This window comes from Peromyscus leucopus, chromosome 7 (assembly GCF_004664715.2).
Source record: "Peromyscus leucopus breed LL Stock chromosome 7, UCI_PerLeu_2.1, whole genome shotgun sequence".
Lineage (NCBI taxonomy): Eukaryota > Metazoa > Chordata > Mammalia > Rodentia > Cricetidae > Peromyscus > Peromyscus leucopus.
The window spans coordinates 116152026-116179255 of NC_051069.1; the positions used below are offsets into that span (position 1 = coordinate 116152026).

The 27230-nt window shown below is 50.1% G+C and overlaps 1 protein-coding gene and 1 long non-coding RNA gene across 4 annotated transcripts in view; one reads left to right on the plus strand and one right to left on the minus strand.

Moving 5' to 3' along the window:
• The window catches only part of Limk2 (LIM domain kinase 2), a 69364-nt gene that overhangs the window by 11896 nt on the left and 30238 nt on the right, over positions 1–27230 (plus strand). Inside the window, exon 2 of one of the 3 annotated variants that reach the window (XM_028870696.2) lies at positions 4768–4867. In XM_028870696.2, the coding sequence (XP_028726529.1) occupies positions 4768–4867 (100 nt within the window). Of the gene's footprint in view, positions 1–4767; positions 4868–25655; positions 26100–27230 lie in introns of those variants that run through there. The other 2 variants (XM_028870697.2, XM_037208137.1) reach the window with 2 other exon arrangements.
• LOC119088387 lies at positions 4951–6810 on the minus strand. Its single transcript, XR_005092067.1, has 2 exons — positions 6763–6810; positions 4951–5389 (listed from the first exon to the last, which is right to left on the minus strand). It is a non-coding gene; the product is annotated as an uncharacterized LOC119088387 (long non-coding RNA).

Genomic DNA, 27230 nt, shown 5'->3' on the forward strand with positions numbered 1-27230 from the left:
GTAAAAACAAGAAAGGGAGTATGGGCTGTTCAAGGTAGGAGGATCAGGAGTTCAAGGTTACCCTCAGTTACGTAACGTATTAGGTAGAGGCTAGCCTAAGCTATATGAGTCCTTGCTTCAAAACCAACCAAAAGTCCTTGTGGGAAAAACAAGGCATGGCGTCTTTAATCCCAGCACTCGGGAGGCAGAGCCAGGCGGATCTCAGTGAGTTTGAGGCCAGCCTGGTCTACAGAGCAAGATCCAGGACAGGTACCAAAACTACACAGTGAAACCCTATCTTGAAAAATTGGGGGGGGGGGGGAGAATGAAAAACAAGGCAGGGCTTAGCTTAAAAGTAATGACATTTGTTGGAGAATGAGATGGACACCCCTGAGCTAACCCTAGGAGGACTTTTTTGATTTGGTTTTTTTGTTTGTTTGTTTTTCGAGACAGGATTTCTCTGTAGCCCTGGCTGTCCTGGAACTCGCTCAGTAGACCAGGCTGGCCTCAACTCATAAAGATCCTCCTGCCTCTGCCTCCTAAGTACTAGGATTAAAGGCGTGTGCCATCATTGCCCAGCCCCTAAGGTTTTTCTTATAGATTTATTTGTGGATGTGCTTGCACACTATGCTCAATCCAAAGCAGGGGGGGAGGGGGGCACAGAGGCCAGAGGGCGTCAGATCCCTGGAACTGGAGTTACAGGTGGTGGTGGGCTGCCTGTTGTGGGGACTGGGAAGCATTCTTAGCTGTTTCAAGCAGGCGCTTCACCAGTGAGAAGATTGATTTGGCTGTGGCTCATCACAAACGCTCTCGTTTCCTTCTCTGGAACCCACAGTGGAAGGACAGAAGTACCCCCAAAAGTTGTCCTCTAACCTCTGTATACATACTGTGACACATGAATATCAGCCCCTGCCTTTTCACACACACACACACACACACACACACACACACACACACACACACACACGCAAGTGCACACACATCACACCCACAATAAATATTGTATGTATGTTTTAAGTGCCTTTCACTGGAGTAGGAGTGTGGCTTAGTCATAGAGAACTTCCCTAGCATTCGTGAGACCCTGGGTTTGCTCCTAAAAACACCACAGATCTCCCCCCCCCCATCATCTTGCTCAGTGTCTAACTTGGCCTGGGCCTAGTTTAAATGAGTAAAATAAAAACTTTTTACTTTGTGAGCTGGAAAGATGGCTCAGAGGTTAAGAGCACTGACTCCTCTTCCAGAGGACCCAGGTTCAATTCCCAGCACCCACATGGCAGCTCACAACTGTCTGTAACTACAGAGGATCCAACACCCTCACACAGACATACATGCAGATAAAACACCAATGCTCGTTAAATAAAGATAAATTAATTTAAAAAAACAAAACAAGCCTTTACTTTGTAGTTTTGAAGAAAGACATTGTATATACACTGAGTACTACTATTCTGACACACAAATGTGCATGCATACTCAAATGCATATACATTATACACACATACACATAATAATAAATAATAAAACTATTTTAGTATACTCCTTTAATCCCCATAGTCAGGAAGCAGATGGAGGAGATCTTGGTAAGTTCTAGACCAGCCTGGTCTACATATTAAGTTCCAGGCTAGCCAGGGCTACATATAGAGACCCTGTCTCAAAAAAAAAGCTGGGCAGCGGCGCACGCCTTTAATCCCAGCACTCGGGAGGCAGAGGCAGGTGGATCTTTGTGAGTTTGAGGCCAGCCTGGGCTACAGAGCAAGATCCAAGAAAGGCACAAAGCTACACAGAGAAACCCTCTCTCAAAAAACCAAAAAAGAAAAAAGAAAAGAAAATTTAAAAGAAAGAAAACAAAAAACAATCTTCAGATTCAGGAAGCATGGTTGATAAACTAGTCTGATACTCCTCTGGCCTGTAATCCTGGTTAATGGTAAGATGAGGCAGGTAGATGGGCAACTTCAAGGTCCACTTTTGCTACAGAGTGAGTTGGAGGCCAGTTTGGACATTGTAGTAAGATTCTGTCTAAAAAGAGAAGGGCTAAACCAGGGTGGGGGTGGGGAGGTGGCACACGCCTTTAATCCCAGCATTTGTGAGACAGAGGCAGGTGGATCTCTTGAGTTTGAGGCCAGCCTGGTCTACAGAGTGAGTTTCAAGACAGCCAGGGCTACACAGAGAAACCCTGTCTCGAAGGGCTAGTAATATATCAGCAGTGGAGTGTTTGCTTAGTATGCACAAACAAGGCCTTGGAATAAACCCCAGGACCACAAGAAAAGAAAGGAAAATGATTGATGGGCAGTTAGATGTCCCAGTGCTGGGAAGGAAGGAGCGAGTTTCAGATCCTCACAGCTCCTTTAACTCTCCTGGGGTACAAAGGAGACACCCCACACACTGGCTACCCCCGTAGTGCTGAGCAATCTTGACATCCCTGGAGCCGTCTTTGTCTATTCATGGCCTGTGCCTGTGGCAGTCTGGAGTTACCCAGACAGAACAAAGCTGCATAGAGAGCGGACAAGGCAGTCTTGTAACAACCTTGCCCCTGTTTCTAGGGTTGAATTAGGCTTGCTTTCAGCTGCCTTTTTTATTTCAAGAAGTTGGCATTTGAGCCACACCAAGACCACTGTGTTTTGTTTGGGTTTCCTCTGTCCTGGAGGGTCACAGACCAGCCTCTGCCGACCTTGACCCCACAGTCCTGCAACATCCTTTCTCCCCCTTTGGAAATCTCCCCCAGTTTTCAAGGCAGGGCTCAAGGCACTAATTCCTCTACGGAGACTTTTCTGCCCCTTATTAGAAAGAACAACATTAACATGATGGGACAGAGAGAGTAGAGGCCAGAGATCTTTACATACTCGGTTTGACACACACACACACACACACACACACACACACACACACACACACACACACACAAACACACACACACAGAGTCCTCAGCATCAGGTCTCCTATCCACCCATTAAAAGAGAACAAATTATTTGAGAATAAAACCCGACTGGATCTGTGAAAGCAGTGATACATAGTTCTTGGCACACGGGAGACAAGAAACATTCACTGGCTGGCTGTTCTTCTCTCACCAAACTGAGATAGCTCTACCTCTGAAGAGCTCTACCTCTGAAGCAAAAAACTAAAACACAGGAGGGTGCTTCCTTTCCGGTGGCCTTGCTTTCTAAGTAGCAGAAGCAGTGTGTCTGTCCGCTTCCATCCTGTGCTTTGTGGGGAGAATACCACTGGTGCTGGTTAAATGAATGGACCAGGTGATGGGAAGTGTGAGTCAGTACAAGACAATAGCATGTGTAAACCAGAGCAGAGGGGCTCTGGGCACTAGCTGGGGACAGTCATAGGAAGTGGGGGAGGGGGGAGACGCTTTTTCCTTCTTCTTAGTAGCCTTGGGTCTTAGGTTTGGGGTTTTTGGTTTGTTTTTTTTTTTGTTGTTGTTGTTTTTTACATGTATTTGTGTGTGGAGAGGGTGCGTGTGCCCTGATTGGAGTGTGAAGGCCAGAGGACAGAAGGGAGTGGTTTTGTGGTTTTCTCCTTCTGTCATGTGGGTCACAGGGATCAAACCCAGGTCATCAACTTGGTGGCAAGTGCCTTTGCCCACTGAGCCCTCTGGCCAGCCCTGGTTTAGTAATATTAGTTTTTGTTGAGATATGATCTTGCTGTGTAGCCCAGGCTGGTCTCAGAGATTCACAGTCCTCCTGCTTGGGCTGAAATTGTAGACATGCACTATTACACCTGCCTCAAAAGCTGGCTTACATTAGTTAGAAAGAGAAACAGGGCCAGGTGTGATGGCGCACGCCTTTAATCCCAGCACTCAGGAGGCAGAGGCAGGTAGATTTCTTTGAGTTTGAGGCTAACCTGATCTACATATTGAGTTCCAAGTCAGCCAAGGCTGTATAGAGAAACCTTGTCTTGAAGGGAAAAAGAGAGAGAGAGAGGAACAATTAGTCATTTTAACTTACATTTTCATTTCCTGTGTTCATTTTAACTTACATTTTCGTTTCTTGTGTGTGCACAGGTTTTCAGGATCGCAGGAGAGACCACCATGATCTAGCTGTGCCCACATGGGAGGACAGGCAGCTCACAGGATAGCACAGGACAGCCGGGGTGGGGCTGGCCACTAAAGTCACTTAGAGCCAAGAATGCAGCAGGGCCTCAGTACAAACCAGAGTTTTAACCAGATAGGAGGATTAAAGCATTTGCAGAAAGGTTTTCCAAGTGGGGGAGATAAAAGGATTTGAATTCCTTGTCATGAAAGTGTTCCAGTATTTGATAGAAAAGATGAATATTTAATGTTCCTTACATGCACTGTGTCTTGTGTGACAGAGGACAACTAGCAGCCTGAGTGGCAAGTGCCTTTCTCTGCAGGTCAGAGCCATTTTTATTTATTTATTTATTTATTTAGTTTGTTTGTTTATCAAAACAGATTTTCTCTGTGTAGCTTTGGAGCCTGTCCTGGAACTCACTTTGTAGACCAGGCTGGCCTCGAACTCACAGAGATCCGCCTGGCTCTGCCTCCCGAGTGCTGGGATTAAAGGCGTGCGCCACCACCGCCCGGCCCAGAGCCATTGTTTTGAATTGATAATTACTTTTGAAGCCAAAACTTCCCTTCCCTGGAGAGATGCCGGGCTGAGGCTGTCAAGTGTTTGCCAGCGGCCTTGTGGAGGGGGACACTGAGTGTGAGCAGAGCCTGATCCCTTCAGTGGGAGCTTCTGTTGTTAACTGGGCCTTATTCCACCTGACTGAAATTCCCATCCTTTGCTTCCCGATTCCTGGGGACTGACCGTCTTGGTTTGTGTGCAGGTGAGGAAGCCTGGAGGTGCCAGGGCTGCGGGGTCTATGTTCCTCTGAGCCAGAGACTGTACAGGACGACCAGCGAGGCCTGGCACAGCTCCTGCTTCCGGTAAGTACTTCCGCTCTCCGTCCTTCGCCATTGTACGGCGGCCCCTGCACCGTTTTCAGGTGCTGAAAACACAGAGACAGTTTTCTGGCTAGAGAATTTTAATCTTGGTGGGCATGAGGGGCAGGGAGAGGATGTGCCGAGGAAGACCACCCTGCCAGATTGAAGTGCAGGAACCACAAACAAAAGAGCCACGTGCCGCTGGAGGGAGAGGTGGGGTGCTAGTCTAGGGTTTCTCCAACGCCCTCACCTTAGGGTGTGGAAACAGGCCGGAAAGAGTGGCTGGCTGTCCCCGTGGCCGCACCACTGACTGTGGAGGTGCCTCGTGGCGTTTCAGGGTGGCTGGCAGTGTCACCTCTTCCCCACAGGACACCTCCCCGCCCCCTTCTGTTTGTGGCTGACTTTATTACATTCCCAGATTATTGTTAAGAAACAGCTCAGTTTCTTAATAACTACAGTGTCGGTCGGGGCGGGCGAGAAGGCACTGGCCGCCAAGCGTGCCCGTCTGAGTTCCGTCCTTGGGTCCTGGTGGTGGACGGAGAGAACCAGCTCTGGGAAGTTGTCCGTTGACCTCACATGCACCCCATGGCATGTGCATCTGCACATAGACACATACACACCGACCAAACAAACAATCTTTTTAAAAATCTCCAGCTTTAAAGCCACATTTATTTTTGTTGCTGGGGCTCCGTTATCTGGAAATGGAGATGTTACTAAGGACTCCAGTCTGCAGTATGCAGTAGGCACCCACTGAGCACCGGTCTGCTTTCAAGGTGAAGAGCTTAACTTTGCAAATGAGTTCTAGCTCACAGTCTCTCCCAATTTGTGGAACGGGGCAGGGTGGGAACCTGTCGCCTCTAGGCTCCTGTCCTGAGAGTGAGATGGACTCAGACAAGAGATTCTGGTTCCCACACAAAGCTCTGTGTGCGAAGCTGGTGTTAAATAATTTAGTGGACCTTTAAACCCTTGCCTCTCTCTCCACCCTCCAAGTTCAAGGTGGGGGTTGGCCTGGAGAGATTTGGCCTCTGGAAGAGCTGGAGAGGGACCAGCCTTTTCCTTCTCAGTTTGTTGGTGGTTCTGATTGCCTTGGCTCCTCCCCTCTCTGCTCCTGGGGAAGTGGATTCTGTCTTTTCTGTGCTATTTTATACGCTAGAAGCAGAGATTAGCAGAGCCTTAAGGACCTGTGGGATAAGCCTTCGGCTAACTAGTCCTTTCATTTTATAGATGAGGCCAGCCTTGTTCTGGCATCTGACCCACACAATTACATTTGTCCCTGCTCACATTCCTAGCCATATTATTTTCTGTTCAGACCAGCAGAGCGTGATAGAACAAGCTAGCCCTTGTTATTTCTTTCTTTTTCTTTTTTTTTTCCGTTTGGGTGAGGGTTCGAGGCAGGGTTTTTCTATGTAGCCCTGGCTGTCCTAGAACTTGCTCTATAGACCAGGCTGGTCTCCACCACGCCTGACTAGTCCTTGTTACTTCAGATGACTAGAAGAGACCCCCTATTATATCTGTAGCCCCTTCGCTCTGAAGATGAGAAGACTGCTTAGGGTCATAAGAGCTGGCCTTCAAACTGAGGCCCTGAACTCTTTGCAGTTTTGACCAGGTGTTTACTTGTGAGGGTGTGAGAAGAAATATATGGGTGGGGTGGCATACCTGTCATTCCAGCTCTGAGAAAATTAAGGTGGAGGATTCTGAGTTTGAGGCAAGCCTGGGCTACATAGCAATACCCTGCCTTACAAAGAAAAAGGTAAATCGTATTAGCACACAGATGACCGCATAAGGCTGCAAGCTATGATGTGGGATGGTCAAATTCTCAGTCAGAACCTTTCAAGGTGTCATGTTGCCTTAGGTAACTTCCCTGACCTTTAGAAAAGGAGGATAAGAATATTACTCACCATGGGCTGGAGAGATGGCTCAGCGGTCGAGAGCACTGGCTGCTCTTCCAGAGGTCCTGAGTTCAATTCCCAGGAACCACATGGTGGCTCACAGCCATCTGTAATGAGACCTGATGCCCTCTTTTGGCCTGCAGGCATAAATGGAGACAAAATGTTGTATACATAATAAATAAATCTTAAAAAAAAAAAAAGAATATTACTCACCTCACAGGCTCGTTGGGGGTCATCGATTAAGTGTGATACTCTAAAGAACTCAGCAGATAATTTGCTCATAAAAAACATATTAGTAACCAGTAGCTGTCGCTTTCTGTTATGTGGGGGGTGTGCATCTATGCACACCACAGGGATACACTCACTTCTCTGCACATTCGTTGGTCCTCTGTTGTAGTTTCTGGGGGGCATCCTTGAGCTACCATGGTGCAAAGATCTGGAGGGGTAGGGGTAGAACATCTGCTCCTGTTGATTACTGCCTTGCTTGAAGATATCTCTGTCATCGGCTCTCCCAAAGGAGAACATCTCACCTTGTGAACTTTCTCACGGTAGAAACGGGATGGCATGACGACCTGCTTCAGAGCATGCTCGCATGCCCTAGGGAGGGTTGCCGTCCTTTGGATCCAACTTTACTTTTGCCCAAGTCAGAGAAAGCTCCTCAGGGCTAGGAAGGACCATTTGTTTGACCTCGGGGGCAACCTGGGCTAAGGGGAATGTGGGCCTAAGGGGCCTGAACAGTCTTTTACAGTCTGTCCAGCTCACCTGCGGTTCTGGTGAAGTTTAGAGGATGTGGTATGGGCCTGCTGGGCAGGACCTTTCCCTTTGGCCCTTTCCGAGACCTCCTTCCGGCCCTGCGCTTCCCAGCTGGGCCGCAGTTTAAGAAAAGGAAGGGCTGTTTGTCCCTCCTCATACACCCCCCACCCCACCCCCCACACCCTGGTCCTTGTCACGGGGTGAGGCTGAATTGAATGAACAGGTTGTTGGGACTGGTGCAGCCTCCACCCTCCCTCACTGGGTTCCACCTTGATCTAGGGTGACATCTGTGGCCCCACCTCCAAGAGCCTTCCCCCAGGTTCTCAGGGGCCCAGGGCATCTTGAGACTGGGAACCTGGGCCTGTTCAGTGAAGTCCAGCTGGCAGGCCTCCTGGAAGTAGCTTGGGTATTGGGCACTTGGCCAGGATTCTTCTGATCTACCAGGCACATGGCTGACCCTCCCTTGCCCCCCTCCCCCCCCTCCGCCCTTCCCACCGGTCCCATTTAAACTGTGAGCACCTCTGGCCTGCCTTTCTTTGAAGAATGCCCTTGAGTCTAAATCTAGAGCTGTTCTCTCTGAAGCGCCTGGCCTAGGCGCCTCCTGGGGCCGAGAGTGGAACCAGAGCCCATGTTCACTGCTGAAGTTGGTGTGCAGAACTGTGAGTGGTGACCCGGCTGCCTTGCCTGTCTGTCTTGGTCACCTCCCCCTCTTTTTAAGACAGTCTTGTATCCCAGGTTGGCCTTGAACTTGTGTGTGTGTAGTTGAGGATGACATGGAACTTCTGATCCTTTTTGCCCCCACCTGAGAGCTGGGACTACAGCATGTGATAAGTATTTTGAATCCCCGGTAATGGGTTTCTTTGCCGATGCAATAAGCCTAATTAATAAGACCAGGCTTAATCTGAGCAAAGCATTCCCAGATGATCTCAGGGGACGAGGAGACATGGCAGATCCATGGACCCAAACTTAAATACCCTCTAGGTGAGGTCTTGAGGAGCTCTGGGGGAGGAGCTGCCACTTGGTGGGCTTTCTTTTTTTCTTCGAGACAGGGTTTTTCTGTGTAGTTCTGGCTGTCCTGGAACTCACTCTGTAGCCCAGGCTAGCCTTGAACTCACAGAGATCCGCCTGGCTCTGCCTCCCGAGTGCTGGGATTAAAGGCATGCGTCACCACCACCCGGCTTGGTGGGCTTTCTAAGAGGCAAGAGGGGGTTGAGGCAGAGCTTCCAACAGAGCAGTATGTACACCATGTCTGACTTATGCTGTGTTAATTGAGCCAGGGTTTCCTGTGTGCTGTGCAAGTAGTCTACCAACTGAGCTACTACATCTCTAGCCCTTTTTAAATTTTTGAGACAGTTTTGCAGTGACTCAGGCTGGCCTCAGTCCTTCCTGTCTCAGTGTCCTTAGCTTTGGGTTTACAGGCATGAATACCCTCCCCAGCGCTTGGTGATTTTGTGGTTGTGGCATTGTTGGGGATTGAACCCATGGCCTCACATACTGGGCAAGGTGTTCTACCACCGAGCTATAGCTCTGGTTCTTTTAGAATTTTTTTTTTTCCGGAGCGGAGGACCGAACCCAGGGCCTTGTGCTTGCTAGGCAAGTGCTCTACCACTGAGCTAAATCCCTAACCCCAGAATTTTTATCTTGAGACCGCGTTGTCTAGCCTAGTCTATGAGCATCTCAGGGTGGCCTCAAAGTTGAGAGCCTCCTGTCCAAGTCCTTTGGAGTTCTGGGAATGCATCACCACAAGCTAGCGCTCCATTTTCTGGTGATTCACCCTCATCGAAGGCGGGCAGCCTTTTAAGCAGGGTCCTGGGAAAAGGAGGAGCTGTCTGGGAGTCTTTCACGGCCCTCAACTGAATTGCTCTTGTTTGATCTGGTTCCTAGCCGAATTAACAAAAGGAATCCACCACTCCCAGGGCCCTGGAAAGTGTCCAGCCTCCTTTCTCGGGACGACTGAACTGTAGCCTGTGAGAAGTGTTTGACAAGGCCTGTGCTCTGGGAAGGGGCTGATGCCGCTGGAAGACCACGGTCATCTCAAGAGGAAGCACAGCTCGGCCTGTGACTCAGGAAAGATTGGTGAAGAGATGGCACATAGAGAATCCGAAACTGTAGTGGGACAGATGGGCTGGCAACAGGGACTTTCTGAACTGCCAAGCCATATTAATTGTGGTATCTACCACATCTAGTGTGGTATCCTGTTTCCAGTTCTAGGAACCACAAACTAACTAACATTCCATGCCAGACACTGGCCTAGTGTTTTACAAGCATTGCCTTATTTAATCTTGGAGATAACCCAGTAAATGAATTACTTGTCTTACCTTTAAAAAGAACCGCTTAGGAGTATTCATATGCCACCTATAATTGCAGCAGCCGAGAGGCTGCCTCAGGGGAACTGCGAGCCTGAGGCCAGCTGAGCTATGTATACAGTCAGCCCTCGTCTTAAATTCAAAGGGCAGAACCAAGCCAGGTGTGGTCCTTCTGCCTGTCACCTGGGCACTGAGGCAGTAGGATCAGGATCGTGAATTCACGGCTGCCAAGTGAGACCCTGTCTCAAAATACACAAATGAACATGTCAGTAACAATAAAGCTAGGGAAGTGAGAGTTACCTGCTAACGTCGCGCAGCCAGTCAGCCGCCTGTCTGGGGTCTGAACCCAGGCTTCTGCCGTTGTGTCTCGGCATTGCTGGATTATGGGCACGACATTTAGCCTCACTTCTGCTTTGGTAATGTGCACACACACTGCTAGTGGCAGATAACCTTGAAGTCGTCTTGCCCTCCCAAGTGCAAGAGTCCTTGCAGTCACCCCTCTCGCTGCTGTGGGCCCCTGGGTGGCAGGTTGTAGACCAACTCCGCCCCCTGCTGTTCACTGTGGGTGCTGGCTGTGCCGTCTCAGGAGAGATTGTTTATCCAGTTTATCTCCCAGGAAACAAGCAGGCAGGTCACCGGGGCTGGCTGCTGGCTGCCGCCTGGAGCCTGCAGGACAGGAAGGAAGGAAGGACAGATACCTGGGCCTTCGTCTTCCCCACGAGACTCTGGGCTGTGGCCATATGTGACCGGCAGTGTGCCTTCGTCCTGCTCTGCTCTTTGTGACCTGAGAAGGCCCACTGCCACTGACCAGGCAGCAGTGGAGAGGTGGAGGGGACAGGGTTGACATTTGTAGACGCCTAAGAGCTTTCTCATCCGATTCAGCACTCACGGTCACCTCTACTTTACACTCAGACAGAAAGGTCTGGAAGAAAAGCTTGCCTTGGGTCATTTAGTTGATATGTGTGTGTGTGTGTGTGTGTGCGTGCGTGCCCGCCCGAGCGCACAGAACCTCATTTATACCAAACACATGCTACACATCCACATACCACTAAGCTACACATCCCACTTTTAAAATTTAACTACTTAAATTTTTAGACAGGCCTCATATACCTCAGGTTGGCCTGAAACCTTTTTTTTTTTTTTTTTTTAATTTGAGGGTCTCACTATGTAGCTTTGGCTGGCCTGAAATTCACTATGTGTGGATCAAGCTAGCCTTGAACTCACAGACATTGGTCTTCTGCCACCAGAGTATTGGGATTAAAGGCATGCAGCACCATGCCCAGCAGGCCTGGAACCTTCTAGGTAGCTAAGGATGACTGACCGAATGACTGATCTTCCTGGTGTTACAGGGGTGAATAACCCTTTGTAGCTCATAGGTGACTGACATTTGAATTTAGGTCTTTCTGCTTCCCAAAAGGACCCTTTTCCCACTGGTTGTGTAGCTGGGTGGCTGGCCCCTGATGTTGTCCTCCTCCTCCTCTCACTCCCAGATCTCTCCTCTCTCAGATTTCTCCTTCTGTTAATTCTTTAGCCTGCCAGCCCCACCCATCCTCTCTCCAGCCTCGTTATTGGCCATTCAGCTCTTTATAGACCATCAGGTGTTCTAGACAGGCACAGTAACATAGCTTCACAGAGTTAAACAAATGTAACATCAACAAAAGTAACACCCCTTAAAATAATATTCCCCAACAGATGGACAGCACACTCCATCACCTGCCTAAGTCACCAATGGAGAGTCTTTGATAACTCTACTTCCTCGTTCTTCACAACCCAGCCTGTCAGCTTTGTCTTTTTTTTTTTTTTTAAGGTATTAACTTTTCTTTCTTTCTTTTTCTTTCTTTCTCTCTCTCTCTCTCTCTCTCTCTCTCTCTCTCTCTCTCTCTCTCTCTCTCTCTCTCTCTCTCTCTTAGATTTAGTTAGTTTTAAGACTTGGTCTCATTATGTAGCCCTGACTCTTCTGGAACTCGCTCTGTAGACCAGGTTGTCTCTGCCTCCCAAGTGCTGGAATTAAGGCTGTCCACTACCATGCCTGGCCCAAGGTTTATTTTTATTATTTTTGTGTTTATGTGTATGTGTGTGTGTGTACCGCATGTGTGGGGATGCTGTCAGAGGCCAGAAAAAGGCGTTAGATCCCGTGGAGTTAAAGGTGATTGTGGGACACCCGATGTGGCACAGGGAGGTGCACGTGGGTCCTCTGGAGAAGCTGACCATCCTCTCAGCTTCTGAGTCGTCTCCGGCCCAAGCCTCTCAGTTTTAGCCCTAGCTTATATTTTTTACGAATGTGTTCTCCTAGTTCTGTTCCTCATTCTCCCTGCCCATCCACGCTGTCATCACCTCTCACCCGCAGGCTGTCAGTCTCCCCTGCCCCCCTCCTACCTCCCAAGCCACTCGTTCTCTGCAGAGAAGCTAGAGTGTGTGACACACACACTGTCTGAGGGGGAGCTCCCAACTGCCTGCAACTCCGGTCCCAGGGGATCTAACATCTGCATCAGGCACATACATACCCACACACACATAATTAAAAATGAAAAGGCCAGGCTGTGGTGATACACACCTTTAATCCCAGCACTCGGGAGGCAGAGGCAGGTGGATCGGTGGATCTCTGTGAGTTCAAGGCCAGCCTGGGCTACATAGTGTGTTGTAGCTAGAGTTTTCCTGCCTTGCCCACAGTCAGGACAAATCTCTGTCACCCGCCAGTCCCACAGCCGCTCAGACCCAACCAAGTAAACACAGAGACTTATATTGCTTACAAACTGTATGGCCGTGGCAGGCTTCTTGCTAACTGTTCTTATAGCTTAAATTAATCCATTTCCATAAATCTATACCTTGCCACGTGGCTCGTGGCTTACCGGCATCTTCACATGCTTCTTGTAATGGCGGTGGCTGGCAGTGTCTCCCTCTGCCTTCCTGTTCTTTCTTTTCTCCTCTCTGTTAGTCCCACGTATACTTCCTGCCTGGCCACTGGCCAATCAGTGTTTTATTTATTGACCAATCAGAGTAATTTGACATACAGACCATCCCACAGCAGTGTGTTCTAGAACAGCCAGAGCTGTTAGACAGAGAAACCCTGTCTCAAAATTTAAAAAAAAAAAAAAAGGTAAAATAAATCTTTAAAACAAAAAATTCTGGGAACTGGAGAGATGGCTTGGAAGTTAAGAACACTTGCAGAGGTCCCTGAGTTCAGTTCCCAGCACCCACATGGTAACTCACAACTATCTGTAACTCCCGTTCTAAGGATTCTGGCACCCTCTGCTGGTCCTCTCTGGCACTGCACACATGTGGTACATACACATTCCATACACCCCACCCTCATAAACACATCTAAAAAAATAGGGGTTGAGGATGCCGCTCAGTGGTAGAGTGTTTGCCTAGCATGCACAAGGCTCTAAGTTAATCCCCGTGTTGAAAAAAAAAATCTGCACATACTGTACTCTCTTCCACAGTGTCATGTGTCCAGGGCCTCCTTCCCTGCTGACAAGGCTCATATTATTCTGCCCCCTGGGCCTGGCATGCCAACTCCTCCTCTTTTTGCCTAATTAGCTTCTGCTCATAGTTCAGATCTTTCGCTGGATGGCTCTGAGACCCGTCTCCCGCACCCTCGCAGAATACTGAGCAGTTCCCATCTGAACTTTCAGTTTCCTGACACTTCTATTGGAGTTTTCGATCTGTGCAATTATTTCCTTTATGATGCCTTGTGACATCTCACGGTCAGGGACTTCAGGGACTGCTGGGCTTTTTGTCCCTCCTTGTGTCACCACGGACACATCACCGGCAAAGGAAACGAGTCGTCGAAAGAGTTGCCAGAGATGTGATGTAAGCGCGGCCTTTCCTGCACTTCCGCTTTCCCACATCCTTCCCTTAGCGGGCTGCGGTTCCGGTAGGTGGCGGGGAGGAGTGGACTCCAGACACTGGGTTTGGGGAAACTGTCTGTAGGGTCAGGTAAGAAGATAAACCTTTGTCCTCTACCTTCCAAGGAACTATCCTACAGTGGGGAGCTGTGACGAGGCCCGAGGGCATGCTCTCCAGCAGCCTTTATAGGTGGGGCCCGGGCAGGAGCAAGCCCTGGGTACCCGGGACCTCCAGGAAGAAAGGCAGTGAGGAAGAATGAGTCCGGCTGCTCTGGTCCACACTCATTCTGAATTGTTCTAGAATGTGCAGACTCTCAGTCCCAAGGGCAAGCTACTTCATTGTTTTCTGCAGTTTTGCCATTAATTGGTAAAGTGGGATACTTGCATGGCGTCTTTTACTTACGCCGTAGCTGGTTGTGGTGGGGATGGTAAATACATGGCAGTTCTCTAGGACCTTGAAAATGAACTTCGTGTCTGTGAGTTAAAGATCAGCGTAGGAGAGCAGCAGCATGTCGTAAGGGCCGCAGACTCCAGGAGCAAATCCTGGTTCTGCTGTCGATTGGCTGCTCACTACAGGTACTTTCTGTGTTTTGTTTTCTTACCTGCTTATTTCTGAGTCCCGAGCTCCGACTTCAGTTGTTAATTCCATCCTAGTTGGAGATGCTAACTTGGGCCCTACCTGCTAGTGTTACAGTGAGGGGTGTACAAGGGAAATATCGTGCGTGGCATTGGATCGGGCGTGGCATTGGAAAGGGGCCTTACATTCCTCTAGTTTGCTTTATATTGCTGTCATAAACACCATGACCAAAAGCCACATGGGTAGGAAGGGTTTATTTCATCCTACCCACATCCACAGCACAGTCCATCACCGAGGGGAGTCGGGGCTGGGACCTGGATGCAGGAACTGAAGCAGAGAGCATACTGGTTTGCTTCCCAGGGCTGGCTCAGCCCGCTTTCTTTTATAACCCAGGACCCACCCGCCCAGAGGTGGTCCCTCCCACATCAGTCATTAATCAAGAAAATGCTCCCACGGACTTATCTACAGACCAGTCTGACGAAAGCATTTTACCTCTTGAGGCTCCCTCTTCCCCGATGACACCAGCTTGCGTCGAGTTGACAATAAAAATAAGTCATCCTCAGCTGCATAGTGAGTTTGAGGCCAGCCTGTGGGTTGACACAGCTTGGATCCTAGAACTCTGACTGGGGCAACAAGGGACAGACGGATGTACAGGAGATCGGGTGGACTGGACTCTCGTGTGCTTGTTACACAGGGGTGGACAGAGGTGATGTCATTCTGTATAGCTGAACAAGGAGGTGGGGTTGTTATATACAGATGGACAAGGAGGCAGGTTTAGTTATTCTCCGTGGGAGTAGTCTCTGTAGGGGAGCCGTCTCCAGGCCATCAACATCCGGGTAGAGGAAGCTATGGTGGACACTTTATGCACACACTGTCAACATTCATACTGGAACAGAGGATGGCATCGCCACTACTCTGAGCCTCATTGAGGGGGTGGGGACAGTGAGGCTTTGCTAGTTTCCCATGGGTCTGAGGCTTTGTCCTTGAATGGCTGTCTCAAGTCAATAGCATGTACCCACTCCGCACATCACACACTCAGGGCTTCCTTCACTGGGCTACATGAGACCCTGTCATAAAAAAGCAAAACAATAAAACAAACTGGTGGTTTAAAAGAAAATGGCCCCTAGAGGGAGAGGCGCTATTAAGAGATGCGACTTTGTTGGAGTAGGTGTGGCCTTGGAGGAAGTGTGTCACTGTGGAGGCGGGCTTTGAGGCCTCATAAGTCAGTTCACTTCCTGTTGCCTTTGGATCAAGATGTAGGACGCTCAGCTCCAGTACTATGTCTGCCTGCATGCCACCATGTCCCACCATGACGATAATGAAACTGTAAGCCACCCCCTTAAATGTTTTCCCTTATAAGAATTGCCATGGTCATGGTGTCTCTTTATAGGAATAGAAACCCTAACTAAGACACAAACAAAAGTAAAAATGAGTAAATAAGTGGCCAGCAGCAAAACAGAATTGTAAAAAGGCCGTGAAGCAGAGGCATCGACGCGCCTGGATAAAGTTGCTGGGTGTGGCTTAGCTGCCACCAGGCCGGGGTCACCTTATAGGCTGGGCTTGTTTGCCCGATTCACTACTTCCCAAGGTTAAAAAAAAAATCTTGCTGGGTGGTGGTGGCACACATCTTTAATCCCAACACTCGGGAGGCAGAGGCAGGTGGATCTCTGTGAGTTCGAGGCCAGCCTGGTCTGCAGAATGAGTTCCAGGACAGCTACAGCTGTTACACAGTGAAACCCTATCTCTAAAAACCAAAACAAACAAACAAAAACCCTGTGGCTGTTCTTTCCCTTATAGTCCATGCACACAAAGCAGCCCTCTGATGCCCAAGTTAGCCACGCAGGCTTTGTTTTTCTGAGCTAGGGTCTCACTGTGTTGCCCAGGCTCGTTTTAAACTCTTAGGCTTGATTCAGTTGATCTTCCTGCTTCACAACATCCCGATTGGCTGGAGCTCTAATTGTGGGTACCACGATGCCCAGTGTAGGTCCCCAAGTCCTACATGTGCAGGGGACATGGGCGTGCTGATATCACTTGTCATTGTGTAGGTGGACAGTGATGTTGATAAACCATCCGTGTGTGTCTGCACCTCTCCAGGTATGTCTGTTCTAGACCTAAAGGCCAAAACCCAGGCCCAGGTTAGGTTCATTCACCAAGATGCCAACTGTAGAGGGCTGTGGGTTAGCAGCCAGCCTGCCTCTGAGTACCATGTGTCTTTTAGCATTGACCTAGTGGGTGTGGAATTGTTTTCTTACCTTAATCCTTTTATCAAAGTAGAAACTGTTGAAGCGCAGAGAGGTTTAAAGGCTTGGCTGAGATCACACAGTGGGCTGTTGTTAACCAGGAAGGACCTCCTGTCTTTTCAGGACTCTGCTGGCATTGCCTTGAGATGTGTTGGTATGGCAAAAGAACTTCTTCCTCCCAATGCAGTCAGAACAAGAACGTCCACGTGAAGGGAGCATTTGACACTGAGTGTCAAACTTTTTTTTTTTTGCTATTGTTTTATTAGGAGTTTTTGTTAATATTATTGGTGTTAATTTTTTTAATAGAGATTGGAGAGATGGTTCAGTGGTTAAAATCACTGTGGCTCTTGTGGAAGATCTGGGTTCGGTTCCTGTCTGTAACTCCAGTTCTGGCGGTTCTGACACACTCTGGACTCCATGGACACCTGCACACACCTGGCATACATAAACTCAAGCAGGCACACACACGTGTACCTAAATATGTGTATGGGTGTTTTGTCTGCGTGCATGTCTGTGCATCATGCACATGCCTGGTGCCTGCAGAGGGCAGTAAGTCTCCTGGGACTAGAGTTACAAGCATTTGTGTGCTGGAAATCAAACACAGATTCTCTGCAAGAGCCACAAGTGATCTTAACCACTGAGCATCTCTCTGGCCCTTTTCTTGTGGTTTGTTTGTTTGTTTGTTTGTTTGTTTGTAGTACTGGGGATCCACCCAAGACCTCATGGGTACTAGGCAAACATTCTATCACTAAGCCACATCCCAGCCCCTGAATTTCACAAAACAGCAGTGGATGAGTATCCAGAGGGGCCGCCCTCTGATTCTAAGTGCTCACAGCCATACAGAGAGATGTCAGTGGTTAAAGTGACCAGGTTCATAGAGATGTGGCCTCAGGACAAAGGCATAGTCTACCGGTGGCGAACACTTTGGTAAACAAACCTGATGTGAACCTAACACAACTAGCTATAGACTTGATCTCAAACAGCTCAGAAAAGGAGCGTTCTCCTTGGTGTTTCAGATATTATTTCCTAGCTGCTTGGAACCTCTCTACTTGCTTAAATGCTTCTGATAACCCTTCATTGCCTGTGAGTATCTTTAATTGCTCAGTTGCCAGGGTCTAGTCCTTAGTGATCTAGCACTGCACACGCGCGCGCGCACACGCGCGCGCACACACACACACACACACACACACACACACACACACACACACACCCTTCTATGGTCACTGCTTACGTGTGGACTACGTTGTAGCTAATGAATATGCTCAGGGTTATATTGTTCCTTCAAGCTAGAAGTCTCTTGTCTGCCTGGCAATCAGCCTGCTATGGTCAGCTGATAGATACAGCACGTCCTCTGGAGGAACCCCACCCCATGTCCACCCCCACCAATCAGAGGAGACTTTTTTCACCCTCCTTGTTAATCTTCCTCATACTTGAGCTCGAGCCCTTCTTGTGTTTGTTTGCACATACAGCTGAAGTCTTCAAGTAGTTTTCCAAGGGTGGAACCGTATCTAATCTACCTTTGTGCCCCATGGCGTAGCAAACTCGAATACAGCAGTGTCGGAGTCTTTGCCAGGTGAATGGTGCATTGGGAAATGGTGTTTTAGAGAGCTTGAATAAAGTCCTTCCCATGTGCTCCCTCATCCTCTCTACTGTGCAGGCTCCCCCAGGCAAGAGCTCATCTTCTGAGATGGACGATGAAATAAGACCTCTGTCAATAGCCAGGCAGTGGTGCACACCCTTAATCCCAGCAGCACTCGGGAGGCAGAGGCAGACAGATCTGTGAGTTCAAGGCCAGCCTGGTCTACAGGGTGAGTTCTAGGACAGCTAGGGCTGCACAGAGAAACCCTGTCTCCAAACAAACAAAAAGACCTCTGTCTATAATGTGATCGAGTATTAATATAGAGTACTAAACCATCAAAGGCCCCTCCCCTTTGCTGCTGTAGCAGGTCCACTGCCATGTTTTTCTTCTTTCTCCCCCACCAAACGTTAGGGCCCCCGCCTCTGGGTAGTGCTAGAGGCATGCTAACAAATTCTCTCTTTGGGCGGGGGAGGTGGGGAGGCAGGGAGGCAGGAATTTGAGACAGGGGCTCTCTACGTAGCCTTGGCTGTCCTGGAATTCACTATGTAGATTAGACTGGCCTCGAACTCAGATCCTCCCGGCTTTGTCTCCTGAGTGCTGGGACACAAGGCTTGTGCCACTGCGCAGTCCTCTGGTTTCCTTGTCCCTCACAATCACCAAAACAGCCCCCAGCATCCCATGTCAGACTAAATGAGCGATTTTTTTTTTTCCTGTGTCTCTGTCATACTCTGGCTCCGCCTTCTTAACAGTGTTCTGAAGCACTTGTGATGGGATCAGAGGTCCACCATCCCACTTCCTTGGTGACAGACTCTTCAAAGTCAGCAGTATGCATCTGTTTGAGCTTGCATGTGTGAGCATGTGTGTGTTGCTGGAGAAGGAACCCAGGGCCTCCTGCATCCTAGAAAAGGGCTCTATCACTGAGTTATATCTGCAACTCCAGTTTGCATAGAACGGCCATGTCTTCTAAACTCATCTTCCTTACAGTGTCATTGCAAAAAGAGAGAGGCAGCTACCATGGAGTTTCAGATGAATAGTAACAGCATTAGGAAGGCAGAGGTCCCCAGTAAGTCGAGGCTTAGCAACCCTCACCCTAACAGTGACCAAGTAGCCTTCAGAATAAAATGAACCATCTGTCTGAACATTGACATTAGTGGTGAGGGAAGGATAGTGGTTATCCTGTCCACTTCGAGGGTGACAATCAGAGGAAGTCAGAGGGAGAAACGCTTGGGAGAGAATCAAGCAGTGTTCTCAGTCTTCAGTGTGGGTCAGAACTACTAGGCTTTGTTTAGAATGCAAGATCTTTCCCCCAACCTCGAAAACTGGTGCTGTGTGCCTGGGTGGTGCCAGGGATGTCTTCATTTTCCTAATGGACTCCAGGATAGCTGTTCTTTCAGCCACACCTTGAAAAATACCACTATGATCATGAAGTAAGCACAGAATAGCTGTTTGCGACAACTTCAGTGCGTTGAACCTAGAATTCAGTACTCAAGTTAAAGCCTAGCCCTGCCAGTTCTCATACACGAGACTCTGGACAACTTTCTCAAGTGAAGAAAAACATTCATCTCTTCATATATAAAAAGGAGGTAGCAACCCCCACCGAGATAATTTAATGGCAGGCAGTATGTGCGTGCATACCAAGCTCACCTCTGTGTCTGGCTTGTAGAACTCCATAGTCTGAAAACTAAGCACCCACTACTTCTGGAGCGCCCATCTTTTGTGTGGGGAGGTACTGGAGTCCAGTTATGTTGCCCAGGATGACTGTGAAACTAGGAAGGCAGATAGGGAACCCAAAATGTACAGTAGCACCCAGTTATATGATGTGTCCAAATGATTAGTGTGAGAAAATCATCCTAACACACTGAAAAGGACAATGAGAATGATCTACAGTGGTGGAAGCTCTTGGTAACTGGAGAGAGACCGGAGAATGGCGGTCATACCCAGAGGCTAGTGACCGCACCCTCCGGGCCTGTCCAGGTGACGATCTGCAGTAAAATACAAACAGAAGTGGCTAACTGGCCCAGGTTTTTTTAAAAAACAGGGAAAGAGAGATCCTGGGAAAAGTAAATTTATGATCTTACTGATTGAAAAAATCGTCTCCACCAAAGTTCTGGGCAGATGATGGACAGGTGGGCACTGGACACCTGGGAGAGGAGGAGCCAGCTGCTTGGGCTCTGCAGGAAGTTGATCTTTCCAGTTCTCAGGGACTTGATGGTCTCTGTGGGTTTCCCAGGAGTTTGATACTTTCATTGTACCCTCGCTGTACAAATGTGGGGGAGGGGGGACTGGAAAACGGGACCCAGCACGTGTATCAGTGCAGGTCCTGTGTTCCAGAGGCCGGACTCCCAACTCTTTGATTGGGTCTGTGTAGGAGAAAGGCCTTGAGAGTTAAGATGGGCAGACACTACTTTTACCTCAGCCCTGTACGTCCATTCATGTGAACGCGGTGGTTGCCCTGACATCTCTGAGCTGGCTTGCCCCGCCCCAGCGTTTGTGAGGGGCCGAAATCCTTTGTGAGCTGAAAATACCTCACCGTCCATCCTCTAGGACCGTGGTCACTCACACTGAGAGTCGAGTCATGTCTACTGAGCACATGGCTAGGCTTGTGCGGTGCCAAAACCTAGTACCTGGCATCTACCCTCAGGTAGTCTGATACGGCAGACTAGTGGCCAGACATGGACACAGAACCATGCTTCTGTGTGGTGGGTGGAAAGATAAGTCGAGGAAACTCTTCCTGGAGGAGAATGAGTGCTCCATCGTAGTTGGGTGAGAGGAGAAAAGGCAGCTGCCAGATGAAGGCACAGGAGGCTGTGGAGGGAGCTAAGAACAGGGGTTTGGGGACAGCTGAGGGAAGCCAGTTGTGGTCAGGGCAGCCTATCTGGTGGAGGGATTAAAGTGACAGCCTCAGGTCCTGGTGTGGTGTTCCTGCCGGGCTTTTTGATGGGATGATAGTGGGGGGGGGGGGGATGTGTGTGAGCGGTTTGTGCTAAGGAATTCTAAGAAGGTGAAGTGGTGTGTAAATGGCAGAAAGCACGTATTCCCTCATCCCTGCTTCTTGTCACACTATCCAAAAGTGAAATGGATAAGCATGTAGGGGAATCCTCTGGTGTCCTAGTTAGGGTTTTTATTGCTGGGGAGGAAAGGGTTTATTTTGCTTACACTTCTACATTGTAGTTCATCACTGAAGGAAGTCAGGACAGGACCTCAGACAGGACAGGATCCCGGAGGCAGGAGCTGATGCAGATGTCTTGGAAGGGTAATGCTTACTGGCTTGTTCCTCGTGGTTTGCTCAGCCTGCTTTCTTATAGAACCCAGGACCACCAGCCGAAGGGTGGCCCCACCCACAATGGGCTGTGCCCTCCCCATCAATCACTAATCAAGGAAATGCCTTACAGGCTTGTGTACAGTACTATCTTATGGAGGCATTTTTTTTTTTTTGTCTTTCTTTTTTCTTTTCCTTTCTTCTTTGGTTTTGGTTTTGGGTTTTTTGAGACAGGGTTTCCCTGTGTAGCCCTGGCTTAGCTGTTCTGGAACTGACTCAAGGTAGACCAGGCTGGCCTTGGAATTCAGAGACTCTGCCTCCTGAGTGCTGGGATTAAAGGTGTGTGTATGGAGTTAATTTCTTAATTAAAGTTCCCTTCTCTAAGATAACTTTAGCTTGTATCAGGTTGACATAAAACTACTGAGGTATGCGCTAAGTGTTCTAGGTGCTTCCAAAGTCTAGAAAGCGAGCTGGAGCGTGGAGGAACAGGGACCAGAGAGATGGTCTGCTCAGAGGGATGGCTGTGTTTAGCAGCAAAAATTAAGAGGCAGGACCCCAGACAGCCGTAATTTAAATTTTTCTTTCAAAATTTAAATTTTTCTTTAAAAAAGAAAAAAAAAAAAAAAAAAAATATATATATATATATATATATATATATATATATATATAGAGAGAGAGAGAGAGAGAGAGAGAGAGAGAGAGAGAGAGGTGGAATGTTTGCCCAGTGTGCTCAAGTCGTAGTCTCCAGCATGGTGTAAAGAAAGGAAGCAAGCTGCAACCTCTCCCTGCTTCTAGTCCTCCTCACCAACAGAGGGCCTCATGCAGCAGACACAGGTCCCTGAGCTTCAGGCCATTTGTCTAGAGCTCTTGTCCAGGCAGAGGTTGGGGTGTTCCGTCCATTCACCACAGCTCACCAGGATGATCACTTGGGGCTGTCAGATCTGAAAGCTGTTCCTCAACCTGCTCCAAATGGAGGCACCTTGGAGTCTCCGCTGGTTCTGGGCAATCCGTTTCCAGATCGTGAAATGTACAGGAGCTTAGCACCATCTTGCCGTTCTATCCGAGTCCCAGGGTCCTTGTAGTTGCGTTGGGCATCTGTAACTGGTGGATCCCTCCCAGCTGCTCCCGGGACCTGTCAGAGCAGCTCTCTTTCCTGGGGCAGAAGGGGAAAGTGTATCCCCCCCCCCCCCAGTACACACACACACACACACACACAGTGTGACTTTTCCCCTCCTGGTTCTGAGGGGTTTGGACCCTTTGACATTGGCTTGAAGGAAATCACACTAGCATCTGAGTAGCCAGCATCCGAGTAGCCAGCCATTCCCGACATCTGGTGATCAATCCTTTAAAGGCACCTCCTGAAAGCCAGATTTATGGGGGTCAGATAGATTCCACCTGGGAGGGGCTTCCGCTGCAGCCCAGAGCTTGGGGAGACGGCCGCTGCACTTCCAGTGGGCAGGCGCTCACATGGCGCTGAGAAATCCTCTGATTAGTCCCCCACTCATCCACCCACCAAATCCTTTGTGAGGAGAGAGGGAAGAGGAGAAGGCCTGCAGCCTCCTGCCTGCATTCCTAGACACCGACTCACTGCAGCCCGCGGCCCCTGGAGCACAGAGCCGTGTGAAATGTCAAAAGGAGTTATGCTCAGGGTCTCCCTGGCCTCGGCCTCTGTGTCTTGCCTTTTCTTCCGTCTACACTCCGTCCATCAGATGGAAATCAAAGGATGCAATTGGATGCTAGTTCCAGGTTTAAATAGGGGCCTCCCCCCCCCTCGCCCGATTGAATTACAGGGGAGCGTAGTACATCTGGGCTCCGGAGCTGTGAGAAAAAGAGCTTCCAGCAGGGCCAGCCTGCAGCGGCCCTCAGTGGCTGTCCTGTGGGAGACCTCCCTTCCACTGCATCTCACTCCCCGGTGGCTCTTGTGTGGCCCCCAGCCAAGAGCCTGATCCCTTCAAGGCTGGCTCAAGAGATTTCATCTCAACTTGAGACCCAAGGAAAACAGGGAGCCCCCCAGCACCTCATAGGAATGAAAAACGTTGAAGCTGGAAGGTCTTTAGAGACCTCACCCAAAGCCTAGACAGAGGCAGGGGCTTGCTAGAGGCCAGCCACATAGCTAGCGCAGACGTTGAACAGTAGTCGTAATGATATTACCAGCTAACATTTATCAACTCTTAATGTGTTCCAGACTCGATGCCAAGGGCGTAAGGGGAGTGCGTTGTTGCATTCAAACCCAGACAATCTGACTCTGGGCCCAGGCTGCACTCCTCAGTACAGCATGGTAGAACACGGCCTATACTATCTAGCTTAGGTTCACATCCTGGTTTCCCTTCCTGGTGGTTCAGTTAGATAACTTCAGGTATCTCAGTTCCTTCCTCTGTAAAGAAGAGGGGGTGGGCCACAGCACTACCAAATAGTGGATTAAACGTCATTCACACACAGTGTTGCAAGCAATTTGAGGTGCCGGCTGAGTGCCCACCCAGGGCTTGCTCTCCTCCACTGCTTCCAGATTCGGAGTGTGGTCTGCAGTGGGAGACAGACAAACCTGAATTCAGCATCCAGTATAGATGCCAGAACCTTTTGTATTGTATTGTATTTTGTAGACAGGGTCTCGCTATGCAGCCTGGCTGTCCTGGAACTCTCTATGAGAACCAGTCTGGCTTCAAACTCAGAGAGATCTACCTGTCCCTGCTAGGATACCACACCTACCACCCAGGGCCATTTTTTAACCATGTTTCTGTACTGCCTTTGATTTTTACATTTTTAAATGGTTGGGGGCGTAAACAAACAAACAAGAAAGCCAAGGACTATTTCACAACACTGGAAAATTGTACAAAATTCAAATATCAGTATCCACGAATAAAGTTTTATTGAAACATAGCCACATCTGTTTGTTTATATTTTACTGAGGATGCTGTGGTGTTGAATATTGAGTAGCTGGGGCAGGGGCTATATAACCTGTAGAACCTATTTGACCTCTGACCCCCTACTATAGATTCTTACTGGTGTTGAGATCCATCCTCACTACTGACAAGATGTCTGTTTCCAAGCTGGCAATAACTCGCTCAGAACCTTGGTTTTGTTGTTTGTTCAGTGGGTGTAACATGTATGCTATACAAAGACTTTTTTGTTGTTTTTGTTTCCCAAGACAGGGTTTCTCTGTGTAGTCCTGGGTATCCTGGAACTTGCTGTGTAGACCAGGCTAACCTGGAAACTCAGAAATCCACCTGCCTCTGCCTCCTGAGTGCTGGGATTAAAGGCGTGCACCACCACCGCCAGGCTAGGTAATTTTTAAGAAATAAAGAATGAGCCGGGCGGTGGTGGTGTATGCCTTTAATCCCAGCACTCAGGGAGGCAGAGCCAGGCAGATCTCTGTTAGTTCGAGGCCAGCCTGGTCTACAGAGCGAGATCCAGGACAGGCACCAAAACTACACAGAGAAACCCTGTCTCGAAAAACAAAAACAAAAAAAAAAAGTGTAGGCGACCATACCTGGCCCTCTGCTAGCTTTCTTATAGAGCCCAGACTCACCTGATGGGCCCTCCCGTCAGTCATCGGTCATGACAGTTCCTCACAGACCACGGTGATTGAGGGTTCCCTTCCCAGGTGGCTCTGATTAGTCCAGACACACTGGAAGAAACACCTGTGCCTACTGGGCTCAGCAGACGGCTTATGGGAAGGAGTGAGGGGGACACAGTCGGAAGGAAGCTGGGTAGCCCAGGCTCCCCACTGACTGGCTTTGGGCCCTCAGCGAGTCACCTCACCTCCCGTCACCTCACTAGAATATACGTGGGGCTAATCCCATCTCGGAGAATGCATCCTCTGGGCCCTGTATCCTCGTCCTCAGCACAGCCCCGCCCCGGTGGGGAAGTGACCAGCTTCTTGAGGCTGTCCCCGGACCGGGCAGAGGGAGTAGGTGGATGGGGAGTCCCAACCCCAGGAGAGAACAGAGACCAGCCCAGAGCTGAAGATGCTTCTAGGGAGCGGCCTCCTCTCCTGGAGAGCCCCCCCCCCACCTCCTGGGGGTGTAGCTCTGCCTTAGCTGGCTGACATCCGGTGCTTTTCACGTCTCGGCGGCGTCAGTCCCGTGGGCAGCTCTTCAGGCTGGGGCCATCTGGACTCGGACGTGTTGGCCCTCCCGCGCCGTCCCGCCCCGAGCTGTGCCGCGGTGGCCCCCCGAGCTGTGCGGTGGTGGCCGCTCGGCCGGCTCCAGTCATTGTCTCCGGCGCTCGCCCCGCAGCCTCGCTGCCGCCCGGGCTCCACCCCTCGCTGCGAGCTCTGTTTCCTAACAGCTGCTCCAACCACACACCTCGCTTCGGCCCGGGCCCCTCCTCTTCCTCCCTCCCTCCTTCGGGGTGGGTGGGACCGCAGATCGGGACCAACTTGACAGCAGCAGCCTCTCCTTTTTAGCCAGTCCCCGGCCCCTTTCCCCCGAATGCCTGGGTGTCTGCAGCCGCTGGAGAGAGGGGCTTCTCCCGCAGCCCCGAGGGGCCACGGGGCTCCCGAGCACTAGGGAGGAGACGCACCAGCCATGTGCCCCTGCGGGAGTCTGCCCGGGAGCCAGGGGCCTGGAGTCCTCTCTCTCCTGCTGCTCCGGAGGCAGAGGTGAGCACCGGGCGGCCGGCTCCGAGCAGAGGTGCCGGGAACCCCGCCTGTCATGGTGGCCGTCTGCAGCCAGCCTCAGGCACTCCCAGACGGGCTTGCAGCTGAGCCTGTTTATCTGGTGTGGGAAGAAGATGGGGAGTTACTTGTCTGTCCCGGCTTACTTCACCTCCAGAGACCCCTTTAGGTGAGTCGCTCTCCAAGTCCTCCTCCTCATCCCCTCCCCTGGCCCCTGCTCCCGAGGGCAAGGCCGAGGTCCTCCTCGTCCTCCTCTGACTTCTCTTGTCCCTGGTTTTGCCAGAAGAGCTTATACCAGAGCAGAAGCGGCCTGGACACGGGCACTCCGATGTCCTCAAAACCGGGGGGTGAAGGGGGCTCGGAGGGAGCCCGGGCTCCCCTTGCTAACACACCTTGGTGTTAGTGTCTCCGAGGAAGGCACAGATGGGTTGCCGTTCTGCAGCCCTCACATGTCTTACCTACAGGCTGTGCGGCCTGCCCAGGAATTTGTCCCAACAAGCAGGATGGGCAGGTTTTGCCAAACTGAAAGCTGGCAAGGCCTGGGTGTGGGTAGCCTGGTACACAGTAGGCACTTGTATACGTGTTCTCGTAATGGCAAGCACATTTGCCCTGGCCTTGAATGGTTTCTTAGCTCCCACATGAGTGGAGTTTCTGGGTCAGCCCCCAGGTCTGAGCATCTGTAGGGGCTCTCTGTGGGGCCTTTCATGAGGCGGTGTGAAACTTTCTTCCTCGGACCTGTCTGTCTTCCCTCTCTGCCCCACCCCACCTTCAAGAGAAACTCCCTGGGGGGTTTCTGGCCCTCTGGGTCCCTTCTGAATGGAGCCATTCCTGCCTGGGGTGGGGCTTGTTTTTATTCTTTGGGAGAAACCTGTTTTTCTGAGGGCTGCCTCCCCTCCACCGGTATTCCTGCTTGACTTTCTCTTCCAGCTTCCCCAACCCAGCTTGGTGGCCAGATGTCACTGCTAGGGTAGTAATCTGTGACTGTCCCTGGGTAGAAGAGCAGCCACCACCACGAGGTTTCAGTGAAGGACTGGGCCCTCGTGGAGTGTTGGGAAGCGTCCGTCTGTGAGAGGGGGGCTGGTCTATCCTCCTAGGCACTTTATTTACCCTTTGGTCTGTCAAGCCTGAGAGAGACTGGGGAGCCCCATTTGACTGACGGAGCTACCAGGCTCTCAACAGCAGCAACACGCAAGGTCCCCTTACCTGGCCTGTTTGGGTTTTGGAGTTTCTCATCCTTGGGGGGTTGGGGGTGCTGCAGCTCCCTCTGTCCACCTCTCCCTCACATATCTGTTGTCAGGTC